Below are 14,214 nucleotides of genomic sequence, written 5' to 3' on the forward strand. Positions count from 1 at the left end.
TAAAAGAAGGGAAAATTGTGTTGCCTGTGGTAAATACAAAATAAAACAGTAATTTTAACTTGTATGTAAAAGTCAGTTTATATACTTCAAAAAGTCAGTTAAATTTAAAAGGTCATTCCAACTTAGAAAAGTACTAGAATAAAGAAATTGAGAATATACCATGTAACTGAGCTGAATTAAAAAAAAAAAAAAAAGCCACTAAACAAAAAAGACAAAAAAAAAAAAAAAAAAAGAAAAAGAAAAACTTTTTCCCAAATAGAAATGCTTATTTCTACTTTACGCTGACTTTTTAAATTTTACCTAGAATAATGACCAATCTTTTGAAATAGTTCAAGTACAAATTTTAGTATACATTTAAGAAGTAAATATATTTCTTGCCCAACAAACAAAGAAAAGAGATGACTTAAAATCAGGTTACTTAGAGTTACACCACAAAGATCCAAAACCAGGCCTCCATCTACTGGCCAGCTGACCTGATCATCTATACCCTTCCATCCAGCATACTTTTGTGCTGTAAGTTGATTCTCAGTATTGTCTGATCCGTTTAAAGCATTATCTTCTTTCTGGGTATTTCTTAAACACTTAAACACTGACTCTAGGGACTGGGGATTTAGCTCAGTGGCATAAGCACCTGCCTTGCATGCAGGCAGTCGTGAGTTCGATCCCCAGTACCGATAAAAAAGAAAAAGACAAAAAATAAAATAAAATAAAAATAAAAATAAACCACTGACTCTGAAAGATCACTTAGGCAAAAACACAAGCCAGTTCTCAGGATTAGAATTCACGACTGTCTAATTCTCTGTACATTTGCTCTGCAACTTTATGAGTCTCACTACTCTGCTTATGATCTACCACTGGAAAAAAAAATCCCTAAAACGTCCTACCAGTGGGGCTGGGGATTTAGCTCAGCGGCATAAGCGCCTGCCTTGCAAGCAAGCAGTCCTGAGTTTGATCCCTGGTACCGATAAAAAACCAAAAAAGACCAAAAGAAAAAAAAAAATCCTACCAGTATCCTCATATAACTGTGATAGGTTTTAGCTAGCAACACTGATAAAAGGACATCTGCAAAGATTTATACTCTATAGTTGATAGGAATTCAAATGTAATATACTTAGTTTAACAGTCTCTAAAATTAAATAAGCCTTATACTGAAAGTAGTGGTCATTAACAAGTTAATCTGTATAAACTGATAACTCTGTCCTTTAGCTTCAGGATTGCAAGGAAACTCCTGAGGAGTTTCTTCTAAGAAAAGAGAAAAGTAAAATATTCTTCTACGGAAAAGAAATACTTACTGGTACTTTGAAGGGTGAGGTATTTGCAGTGTCCATGGAACTGGGTTTCTCTGATGTACTGGTCCCTGAGATACTCCGTCTACGGGGGGACCTCTCTGCTGGTACCTCTGGAAAGGAGGAAAGTTTAAACACTGTTGAGCACCCAAAATTGAAGATCTTTCACAAAAATGTAAAGTTATTGTTTTTTCACAAAAATAAGTCAATAAATAAAAATTTTAAAAATCCATTTGTTTTAAAGGTGTATTACATTCCCTCTTGATATAATTTGCCCCTATCTTTGTGGTGTCTGACGTATATAGAGACATTAGGGAGACTTGGTCAAAGTTAAGAATCTGCTTTCATGTGACAACTTACATCTTTAAATGTGTACACATAGAAATAATTTCCTCTGAATTGTGATTAGTATCTTTAAGTTTGCTTAATATCTGCACCTTGTATCTAGGTCAGCAATGGAAGAGTTAACAGAATCAAAAGAAATTTCTAAAATTCTTATGAACAAAATATAGTTTACTGTTATGCATGATTTGATATATGTTTGCACAAAGGTCAAAGTTCGGATCTGTGCAGATAAGATGATTCACCAGACTGCAACAAAAGGGCCATTGAGAAGACTGAAAGCTGCTGCCAGCAAAAAATAATATATATGCTTATGCAGATATAAAAATAGATCAGCTTCTCCTTGTTCTGGCAATATGACCTTACTAAAATCTTACTCTGGAATCTTAAATTTGTTCAAACTGACCTAATGAGCTTAAGGTTTTACAGATGATGTACTGCTCTCTAATTACTATAAACTGTATTAAGACTACATTTTAAGATTTTTCCAGAGTGATATATATATACACACATATATATGCACATACATACGCAAATACAGATGATAAATATACACATATTATACCTTTATCACAACTGCTTCCCATCTCCACTTCAAGTGACAGACATATAGGAATCCAGCTTCTCAGACAACATTAGATAATCTCGACATGGACAAGAAAAAAAAAACCCACATTCTAAAAAAAGTATTCTGTGTTATCTTCCAGATCTTAAAAAATAAGGTGTAAATCGTGACTCCGGAGTCTGACATTTTGATTCCTGCTGTTCTCCCTTTAAGATAGATGCAGTTTAAACTTCCATTTCTGGCCTCCTGGCCCCTGGGATCCGTGCTACTTCCACTTAAGAGAAAGCGTTTTTCCTCTCGCTCCCTCCCTGTCTTGCTCTTCCCCCTCCCTCCCTACAGCTTGCAGACAGAGAGAGCAAGTGAGAAAGAAACACACAGGACTGCAGCTATTCATTCAATCAATCGTTCGGACTACACATCATCCTCATTAGTTACTTTCAGGCTATTAACAGATGTCCAACCACTGTCTCCCTTTAGTTACAGAAAACATCACTGTATTACACTAATCTGCAGCAAGAAAAAACATTTATTGAGATTTATATTCAGCTAGAGCTTAAAGGACACCATTTTATACAGACCCAGGAATGCACACAAATCAATCCCCCTCATCCCGTGAAAACCCAATTACCTTATTACTGTTTGCATGTTGGACACTGATTTTCTTTCCATGACTAAACACATCTTCTGTGACAACTTGACTAGTAAGACATGAGCTAAATTGTAACATCCCTAAAGACTGAGAAGTTGACATCACATCTTATATGCCTGAGCTTGAGCTGAGTTCCATGCTATTACTGCATTTTAAAATTAGGACCAGTAATTGTAAGTCTCAACTTTTCTCTGACCACTAGTGGGTAAATGAGCCTTAATGTACAAAACCATTTTCAAAATTAGGCACACACGACTTCTAATGCTCATCACTGAAAAACAGCAGTCTTAATTAGCTCAGATTCAGTGGAATGACATGGAGGAACTTAAGCAAATCAGTTTGTAGGAACACACAACAGCCAGACCTTCAAACTTCAAGCCTACAACTTCACTTGAATAATATTCAAGTGCGATTATTCTATAATGGGGGCAAGGCAAGTGGAGCAAAGAGCTGGTAAAGTTGGAAGAAACTTCATCTTTTTTTCCAATAATTATCTATAAAGGTACTGTGACCTTGTATCAAATTTAAAAAAGATACTGGATATTACAACACAAGATATTTTAGTCTTTCAGTAATTGACAGTGAGCCCAAACTGACAAAAAAGTAAATTTCATTATCTAGGATAAAATACTCTAGTTAACAGTTTCTTTAATATGCAATGCTCTGGCTAAGGAAAAAAATTAGAACTCATTTCTTCACTTGTTTTCCAATCATCAAACGGTAATTTTCAGGTATAGGAACTCAATGCTTTATCTTTTTGAAAATTATGCTAACTAAAGTGAGCAATCACATTTAAAACTAATAAACATGATATTACCTCTATTTTCTTTCTGATCATGGAAAAAAATCACAACTCTGTTGTAGCTTTTGGGATGTTATTGTGTCTAGAAAAAAGAAATGAAACTATTTTTTTTTTTTTTGGTCTTTATTCGTTTTTATCGGTACCAGGGATCGAACTCACAACTGCCTGCTTGAAAGGCAGGCGCTTATGCCACTGAGCTAAATCCCCAGCCCCTGAAACTATTTTTAAGATTGAATGACTGACACTGAAGAGAGAAAAGAAAAGTAATGTAGCCAAGCAATGAAGAGGATTACTTTATATGATGTTGATTTCTCAACCCTACACAACAATGCAATGTATCTTTTGACACAGATGAGATCTTTGAATTACCCAGATTCTTTGGTACTCAGAAGATTCATCCCCTAAAAACCAGTAGTCTTACAAATAGAGTATGCTTTAGCAAGAACAAGATGGACAATCTGCTGGATTAGTCACAAGCAGCTCTGCATACTAAACTGGTCCTGCTACCTTTAACTTTCAATCTGCAAGCAGAAATGACAGCTGCTATTACCCCCTTAAAGTTACTTTTCTGCTGAGTTGGTAGGACAATCTCTGCTAGTTCCAGCAGGCCAAAATTAAATAGATTTCTCCCTTCTACTCCTACTCAAGCTACATACAATCATGTTGCTCTTCCCCTTTCCAGTCCAGGGTTCCTTTATTTCTTTTTCTTCACTTTTATCTGCTGTAAAATTAGTGTTCCTTTCACAGTCATGGTATTTGAACTGATTGACTGATTGACTGCAAGGCTAGGGGCTGAACCCTAGTGTTAGGTTAAGTGTTGCGTAAATGAATTACTTCCCCAGGCCTTTTTAAAAATTTGAGAAAAGGTCTCACTAAACTGCCCTGCTGGCCTCCAACTTGCTATCTCCTGCCTCAGCCTCCTAAGTAGCTGAGATTACAGTGGTGCTCCACTGCATGTATGCTCACCAATACAACTGTCAGAGACACATAAAATTATTTTAGTAGCTACAGGTCTGAAACTGCTTCATCCACTTTCTCATCTTTTAATTGAAAGGAAAAACCCCTGATTAAATTATAAATATATCTATTTCCTTTCCATTGGGTAAGAACTGAGATGAGTGACAAGAAGAGAACCTTCAACATAGCTCCACATTGGATGATATACTGAATATCTGCGTACTTTTCTTGGCACCTCTACCATACACCAATGTGATTCTGTTGAAGCCATATTATCTTTCTTGCCCTGGTTTTCAGCATTTATTAAACTTGGTTATTAAAATCAATCAGAGAAGAAAAAAAGATTGATAAATTTGTAGTTTCAAAATTAGCTTTTTGGAAGAAAGGATCTCTCTTATTCCAAAGTGTAACAGAATTATAATGAATGTCATTTCTTCAACATATATGTTTTCCTCTATGTTAATGTGCTTTTCTAGGAAAAGCATGGCAAAGAAACTATCAACTAGACAACAGCCAAAGTACTTTTGGTGGAGGATGCATTTGTCCAACAAACATAAGTTAACCTTAGCCTGACAACCTAATACAGTAGTGTATTCACGGCCTTTAGTTCACTTAGGGAACAAATGCTATTTCTAGACTACTCAACTGGTCAAACTCACCAGTATGATAGCCCTTTTCGACTTACACAATGATTTACTATTTTTTTTCATAGTATTCAGACATAATAATTTCTAACCTTTTAAAAAAATTTAATATATATGTGCCACATTTCCCCTGAAAACTGTAATCCAGTCCTGAGACTACCTATTTGAGGGTAGTACACTTACTGGTATCACCAACATAAACTTTCCCTTTAAACTTATTCCCCATATGACTCGAACCCTACCCAAGTATTACACACTTAGGTGTAGGAATTTAGAAGTATTTCTGAAATTCTGTTTAAACTCAATGAGCTCTCATAGACAAGCAAAAATTATCGATTATGTGTGTGCATGTACATTATTGTAAACTTATATTACATAAAAATTCATTTATTAAACAGGAAGATGGCTAAGAGATGGAGAAAAGGGGACAGGAGAGGTGAAATGGACATGAAAAGGATAAAGATGTGCTTTGTATATACACCAAGTTTCCCACTACAAATACAGTCATTACCTTCTACAAACATGTATCAATAAAATTATAATTCAAATAAAATTGTTCTAACTTTCTCCTAAATGCAAGTCCTCAATGCTCTTAGGTCAGCAAATATTGTTTTAGTTACTGTTACAATGGAGAAGGAGAGAAGAGGAAGAGGAGAGGGACAGGAAGAGTAAGAAGGAATGAAAGAGAAGAGGGGAAGAATAGAGAGACAAGCAAACCAACTACAGCTTAAATTTTGTGCACTTCTCTGTATTTGTTCAATAAAGTTTATCAATAGAAGAAAATTCATTTGTTAATTCAACTAATGCTTACTGAGTGTTTAATTCTATGTTCAGATTAAGGAAACTGGAGTAAACAATAATTTAGAAAGGTTAGGAATTAAAAAGGAAGACACATGACATGTAATTGTGAATATTAGAAGGTGATAAATGCTCTAGGGGCATTAAAATGCAGGGGAGCTGAAGGGATAAAGTCACTTCAAAGAGGGGTTGCAGTGAGCTAAAGTGTGGCTCTGTACCTCAGGAGGTGAGGGAGTTAACCCTGAGGGTTTACCAAAGAGGAAGTCTTTACCCAAAAGGAAGCCAGTACAAATCTTTTAGGGTAAAGTATAGCAGGGAGGCAGGGAGGATTCCGGGCCAGTATGTGAGGCAAGTAATATGAGCTAAGACGTGAGAGGAAATGAGGTAGGGGTGCTCAGATTCTGTGGGCTGCATAGGCCTATATGCATTTCAGGTTTTTACTCTGTAATGAAAAACTAACTACAGTCAAATATATTTACCAAAAGTGAAAACTCAACTCACATAAAAATTCCATAGCAACACTCTTACCAGTATTTTCTGAATTATTTTCTTTTCAGGATTTTGAAAATAAGTATGATTCAAGATAAATTGGAAAATTACTATGTTTGGAAAAAAGAGTAGAGGGAAGTTTTTATCATATTTACTGACAGATTCCCCAAACCTCTGAAAAACACCTTAAACAAGAAAAGTATGTTATAGAATGACACCAAGTATCTGTTACATTTACTTTTTCATGAACCAAAGTTCATGAACCATTACATCATATGCATAATTAATATAAATAACATAATTAAACATACTCTGAGAATGTCTACTTTTTTAGAATTAGTTATTTTTTAAAAACAAGACAATGATTTTAAAACTTTTTAAAAGAAAAAAGACGTACTACAAAATCAATTCTAGCAGTTCGTATGTGAATAACTGGCCTAGACAAAATACTTCATGACAATTATAGCTAACATTGAATGTCTGTAATGGGCTAAGCACTGAGTGCAGTATGTTTTACTCAGTCCTTGGAACAGTTCTTAAAGCAGTAACAATTACTACTCTTTTTGATGAAGGTGGAGACCACAGTAAAAAGGAATAGTAGTAGCAATACTAAAGCAAGTTTATGAAATTCAGCAAGCAAAGTGAATAAAATGTAAGAAAAGACTTATAGTTTCAAGTTGATGAATGATAGATACAAAGAAGGAAAATACCACAGCAACATTCTCAAGGTAAAAGAAAACAGTGAGTGTTCAGACAGAGCTGACCTGGCATCTACAGCATGTCTAACACTTTATCCTAATACCAACCAGACCCAATTCTTGGTAGTTTTGTAGATAAAAAAATAAAATATGAATAAATGTAAATACTTTGTCAGTGATAGTTACTCATTTAATATTTTGATGTTGTATTTATAAAACACGCTCCTAATGTTATTTTCTAAAGGAGAATTCCTCAGTTCATTTCAAAAGTCTTTTTAAAAATCAGTAACAGCATCAAACATGACAAAAAACTGAATACATACCAAAACTTTTGTATACTCTATGGAAGCATGTATTGTGTTGCCATGAGTGATTCCATTTCACTATAATCTACTCTCCTCCATATTGTAGAAATGATAATGGCATTGAAAAGGAGGAGATATGTCAGTGGCTCAAGTTATTAATGAGATAAGCAAATATCATCTTTCCATGTTACGAATTCTGAGTTAGGAGAACTTTTCTCCCATTGAATGCACTGAAAACATTTAAGAAACAGAACAGGAGGACAGAATAGTTGGAGGAAACAGATTTGTACTTCTTCAATAAAAGGGTAACTTTAATACAAGTAAATGGCAAAATATGAAAGAAAAAAATCTTTCAAGAAATGAAGTTTCATACTTTTTGTTGAAGGACTCAATATGATCTTAAGGATGGAGTTAAAAAACAAAACAGTATTTAAAGGAAAGTAACAAGAGTAGAGAGGAAAAAATCACCCACTAATGCTATAGCACCGGAGTGTTATGCAGACTTTAATTACTACATTCAGCAGGACATTTTCTGATGCATCTCACTTTTACCGTTTTAAAGCCTGTGTACCAACCGTCACCTGCATTCAGCTGCTCTGAAATACAAATCTCCAGTCACTTTCATTCATCCAATTTGTATCGCTTACATTGCAGTACTTCACTCAAACAAGCAGTCCTTTGAAATTTGCATGCCTTAAACACTACAATACATACAAATTGGCACTAAGTGCAGAAATGTGGTAGATTCTTAGAGTTAAGCTATCCAGTCTCCCCTTCTTTCCTTACCTCAATAAATATATTCATTATTGTTATTTTAAAAACATTTGTTCTTGTTAACATAAGAAGAAACAAAGTTCTTCTTGGTCAAAGAGTTTGAACACCACCATAGTATTCTATTTCTTCAACTTAGGGCTTCACATTTATAATGTTGTGTGAAATGGTTAAGAATAATTTTAGTGCAAATAACACTCAGTTGAAAAGACTACAAAAATAGCTTAGAGATAAACATCTGATATAAAGTTTCAAATATAAAATATACCTCTGGTTCTCAGTGATAAACCTTAACGATAAATCTTTTTTTTTTTTTTTTTTTTGGTACCAGCGATTGAACTCATGACCTCACACATGGCTAGCAGGCACTTAGGCACCACTGAGCTAAATCTCCAGTCCTTAAGGAAGGGTATTTTTTTGTGTGTATTTGTGCTAAGAGACTGAATTCGCAACCTTGCACTTGCCAGGCTGGTGCTTATGCTGCTGAGCTAAATCCCTGGCCTAATGATAAATCTTAATGATGACAAAAAAGACTCCACAATAACTGTAACAACAAAACATTTGTTATGGCTTATTACATGCTAAATATTTTATATGAATTATCATACTCTCTTTAATCCCCAACAATCATTTGGAGTTTTACAGACATGAAAATAAATATTCCACAGCTCTGTCCATGTTTGTTCAGCAGGTAAAAGGCAGAATCAGGACTAGAATCATGCATACTATTCTGTTCCTCATCTGTTTTGTATAATGCATCATAGTGGAGGAAAACAAAATATACAACTGTATAGATTTTAGTTTTCTTATTTTTTCCTAGAAATAACTTAAACATATGCACATAATCTTTTACACTTCAAAAAGAATCAAGTTGTATTGTTTTGAAGGGCTTACTGCAAACTGAGCCCATCAGGAAAATTCAAGCTTGGAAATGGATGCTGATTAAAAATTCTTCACCAAGTAACACAGAAAGGTGAGGCTATGCAGGAAAGAGGGAGAAAGATCACCTATGTAAATAACAAAACTGTAATGGGAAAAAATGAATGATATAGGAAAGAAGCTGCAAAGAAACGGGGCTGGGGATTTAGCTCAGTGGCATAAGCGCCTGCCTTACAAGCAGGCAGTCGTGAGTTCGATCCCTGGTACCGATAAAAACGAAAAAGACAAAAAAAAAAAAAAAAGAAAGAAAATCTACTTTTGATTCTTTGAACAAAAATGTGACAAAAACTCTCCAAAACATAGCATGGACTTCAGTATTCCTAAAGTAGCTCTTTATTGCATATTTGAAAGGGGAGGTAACTACTTAGACAAGCTGTAAAAGACAATTAGATCAAAAGCAAGAAGATTTTAGGTTTTGCGAATAATAACTTCTAAATAATAAAGCATTGTTCAGCTTAAAGTGACTGGTTTGAGTATTTCAATCTATAAGATTTTTTTTAATCTCACAACTTCATTTTGATGAGTTATATACTTATCAATCCTAGAACTGCATCTTTTCAGATGTCTAAGACTTTTATCTCAAATTTTTCTAAAACTGATATAATAATAAAAAACTTCATAATAATTAGGAGTATAATCTAATATACAGATAACTTTAAACTTTTTCCATAATTGATTCAATAATATAATTGGGGGTACAACCTTAAGATATACTCACAGTATTTGCTTAAGATATACTTTCAGTATTTGCTGACCATTGCAAAAAAAGAGAGATTTAGTTCTTGATTATGCCAATGACTTTTAAGAATAGATTTTGCATTTTTCCCAGACACACAGTAACAGAGATATTGAAATGAGAAAACATTTAAGATAGGCTACTTGGCAGGCTAACGGAAAGAGGACAACCTGAGCAACGTAACAAAATCCTGTATCAAAGAGATAGAAACAAAACATACAAATATGTAGACATTTAATATAAAATACTTAAGATTTTAATATAAAATACTTAATATATAAAATAATATAAAATATAAAAAATGTAATCATTTACTGAGAACTAAATATGCACATGGTGCTGTACAAAAATTGTTTTACAGTCAATATCAATTAATGTAGGAAGCAGGAAAGAGAGGAATATTGGTTTGTCTCTTCAACAATCATACATTGCCAAGTCTGTCTTTGAAATGTCTGTCAGTTTCATTCTGTCCTCTATTTCTACTACCATTTATCATACTAATGTAGAGCTTTTTATCTTCTCATGCAGATTATGGCAGGGACCTCCTAATTTATCTTACTGACTCATCTCTCTGCTTAATGATATCCTGCTCACCATTACCAGATTAAACTCCTTAAAACATTACTTGCTTGATGGAATTATCAGACAGACAGACAAGTATTTTAAAAAATCACCTGACTCTATGCATCATATTCACTGTTTTATGACAAATTCCAGTGATTTGCCTGAGTCAGATAATAATCTCTTTTCTCAAACTGGTCATATTCATTGTCTGGTGTCTGTCTTTGCTAGTGGTTTTCACTTACCTGCCAAATCTTAGGTGACCTTAATTCACTTATCTGCATAAAACTAGACCTAATTATTCTCATTTCTTTGGTTATACTACTAGGTTTATCTAAATTTGTATTACTTGATAATATGTTCTCTTTTTGGGGGGTACTGAACTAAAGTGTATTTCAAAAATACTCACATTCTGTAGTTGAAGTCTAAGATTTGAATAATGGTGATCTAGTCTAAATTTTCATACAAAATTAATTCTAACAGAATTATCTCAGTTGTAAATATTCCTCCATACAATGTTTTCCTGTATCATTTGCACTCAGTGTTGCTTTGTTATAGGGAGTATGAAAATAAGATAAAATGTAATAAACAGTAGCAAAAAATTTTTACCTAAGCAACTAAAAAGTAGTTAAGAATACTTAGTCTAGACACTTCTCATCTTTTAATAGACATATGTGTTTATAATTATGATTCTACTAGGCTGATGCATGAAGAATTACCGTTTCTATAGGTTTCAATGGTGAAATTTCAGTAATTTCATGTTTCAACTTAATACATAATAAATAAAATTTCTAGCTTTTTAAACTTTGTAGCTATTTCTAATTCATGCATGAAATTAAATTCTACCATGAGGTCAAGTTTAAGAATCATTCTCCATTATGTTTATTAAATTGAACCTTCAGCTTTAAAGATTTTGATAAATAAGCTTTATGGGAAGTTAGGTTTAACAAATTTGAAATTTTTCTTTGTATGTACCCTTCTATTTAAAAATTTACAAATTTTCACATTTTATTAAGAAGTACATTTAAATGTAAATCAAGTTTAAATTTGGTATTTTCAGCTTAATTTTTTTTAGCTTTTTAACTCCACACTCCCACAAGGAAAATGTTTGAAAGAACAACCAATCTTTTTTTTTTTTTTCCTTCTACTCTAAGGAAATGCCTGAAACAAAGGATGTAAAATAAAAAATTCAAAGCAACCATGACCAACTGTGAGGTTCAATATGGACTCAATTGCTATGTTTAGAGTTTAGTATAATTCTTGGGTATTCTTTTGTCCTATAATTTTGATACTTAGAATGCCAGTCTCTTCATTTGATATAAGCAACTGAATTATCATTGATTTGAAATATTAATCAAAGTGTGATCTAGCATCCATTCTTTTTCTGAAGTTAAGCTAACATGACAAATAGTAATCAGTGATAGATTTTTTTTTTTCATTTTCTTTTTCGTTTTTATCGGTACCAGGGATCGAACTCACAACTGCCTGCTTGCAAGGCAGGCACTTATCCGCTGAGCTAAATCCCCAGCCCCACAGTGGTAGATTTTTAAGTATGGATTCGGTTTTTTACCTAGTTATAGGTAACAAATCTAATTAATTTTTACTATTTCTTTACCCAATTTTAATAAATTATATTTTTCTTTGAAGGGCCCTAATTCTATAACTGTTTCTTTTTTTCATTTGGGTGGTGCTGGAAATCAAAAGCCAGTGCCCTGCATATCCTAGGCAAGCAGTTTAGCACCAAGCTACTCTTCCTCTAGGACTGTTTAATTGTACTCTCTCTGGATCAAATCTTGACAATTTCCCCTGTTTTTATTAGATGTTTAAAAGAAATAATTCTGACTTTACTGATTTTATTATGTTTATTTAATCTTGTATTTCATTACTATCTGCTTTTATCTTTATTCTATCTTTCCTTAAGCTTTTTTGGGGCTTATTTTTTCTAACATGTTGAATTAAAACTCTCCCCTTCCCTCCCCCTTTTTCTCTGCCCTTCTCCTTTCCCCTCTTTCCCCTTCCTTTCCCTTCCCTTTCCTTCTTTCTTTTGTGGTGCTGGGGATGGAACTCAGGGCCTCTGCTGCATCTCCATTCCTTCTTATTTTTTCATTTTGAGACAGGCTCTCATCTCACTAAGTCACTAAACTGTCTCAATGAGCTCAAACTTGCCATCATGCTACTTCAGTTTCTCACCGTGCTGGAATTACAGGAAAATTCAATGTCTGGCCTTAAAGTTAACTTTTTGTTACTAATTTCTAAGTTGGTTTAACTAATATCAGAGAATGCAACCCATGTGACAGAAGTTTGTTGAAATTCCTTTTTGGTGCACCATATTGTCACTCTTTATAAAGATCCCATGCATGTTTCAGAAGACTTAAATTGTTGAAGTCAGGAGTCTATGTCTTAATTCAGCTTGCTGTTTAAAATTTTTTTTTCCACTAATTTCTATAGATAAAGATTATAGAATTATCAATTTCTCTCTATTTTTTTCAATTCTTGCCACATACAATTTGAGGGTTTCTATTGTGTATGTGTAAGATTAGTATATCTTCCCTGTGGTTTCTATATTTTATCATTTTAGGGACTTCTTTTAATCCTAGTAATGTCTTTTGATAGTTCCACTTTGTTTCATTTTCATGGCTCTGCCAGCCTTCTTTTAACAAGTATTTGCCTGGTGTATCTTTCACCAAACCTTTAACTTTCAACTTTCTTGGGTCATATGTTTTAGCTATCTCTCATTAATGGCATTAAAAAAAAAAAAAAGACAAAAGAAAACGAAAGGATTGCAGTATGACATTCAATATACTGTTTTCTGACTTGGATTCCATTTATATGTGTTTTCTTTTTATCTTTTCAAATGTTTCTTCTGATTGTTTTTTCTAATGGATCAAGTTTTTAAAATTTCATTTTAGTCTCTGGTTTAGAAATCATGCACTCTACTTCTATTTTTTTAGTAACACTTTAACATGTGTCCTTAAAGTCTAATGTTAAGATTTCATTCTTCTCTTGAATAATTTAACAATCTTAAAATACTTCAAATTATTCTCCTTCTATCCCTAAAATATGACTGTTAGCCACTGTAAATTTATTTTATCTTATAATTGTGGCTGTAAATTCCCAGGGGACTTTTCTCCTGCCACCTCCTCTGCTACTCCAGGTGGAGATAAATAAACTTGTCTATTTTTGTCTGTGAGCATTCTCTCCTCCCTTATTTCCACTTTCACTGAAGGTATAACAACTCACTGAGAGATCCAGGTCTATGGGGAAGAATGGAATGGAATTCTCAGTTCTAATTCTTCATTTCATTTGGACTCACTCGGCCCATTTTCTTTCTTAGTAGCACTAGAAATTTAACCTTCTAGCATTTGCAAGTGTCCGAAGGAGAATATACTATCTGAATTTTAAAATTTATTTCCTTTTTTCTCTTCCTGGGGTTTTCCTTTCATTCCTGAGAGTTCAGACATAGTTGTAAGGGTTTCTTACATTAGTGTGACATGTCTATTTCTAAGGACAACTGATTTGACACATTATCAAAAGTGAGAGTTTGAATATATTTCTCTCCTGATGTTAGGTATAATTTCAGGAACTAGATAAAGAGCTGCCAATATCAAGTAACCAACTATAGGGATGGGTCATTTAGAAACTTAAAAAATGTTTAGGATTTGTCAAAATTAC

General features: G+C 33.5%; 1 protein-coding gene across 10 annotated transcripts in view; it reads right to left on the bottom strand.

The window, feature by feature from the left end:
• The window catches only part of Rasal2 (RAS protein activator like 2), a 305,910-nt gene that overhangs the window by 96,072 nt on the left and 195,624 nt on the right, over nt 1–14,214 (bottom strand). For 9 of the 10 annotated variants that reach the window (XM_013157957.3, XM_005005847.4, XM_003474637.5 and 6 more), the window contains one exon: nt 1,293–1,399. In XM_013157957.3, the coding sequence (XP_013013411.1) occupies nt 1,293–1,399 (107 nt within the window). Of the gene's footprint in view, nt 1–1,292; nt 1,400–2,193; nt 2,465–14,214 lie in introns of those variants that run through there. The other variant, XM_013157960.3, reaches the window with a different exon arrangement.

The sequence above is a fragment of the Cavia porcellus genome, unplaced genomic scaffold (assembly GCF_034190915.1).
Source record: "Cavia porcellus strain 051 isolate PalLab524CR breed Dunkin Hartley unplaced genomic scaffold, mCavPor4.1 scaffold_29, whole genome shotgun sequence".
NCBI lineage: Eukaryota > Metazoa > Chordata > Mammalia > Rodentia > Caviidae > Cavia > Cavia porcellus.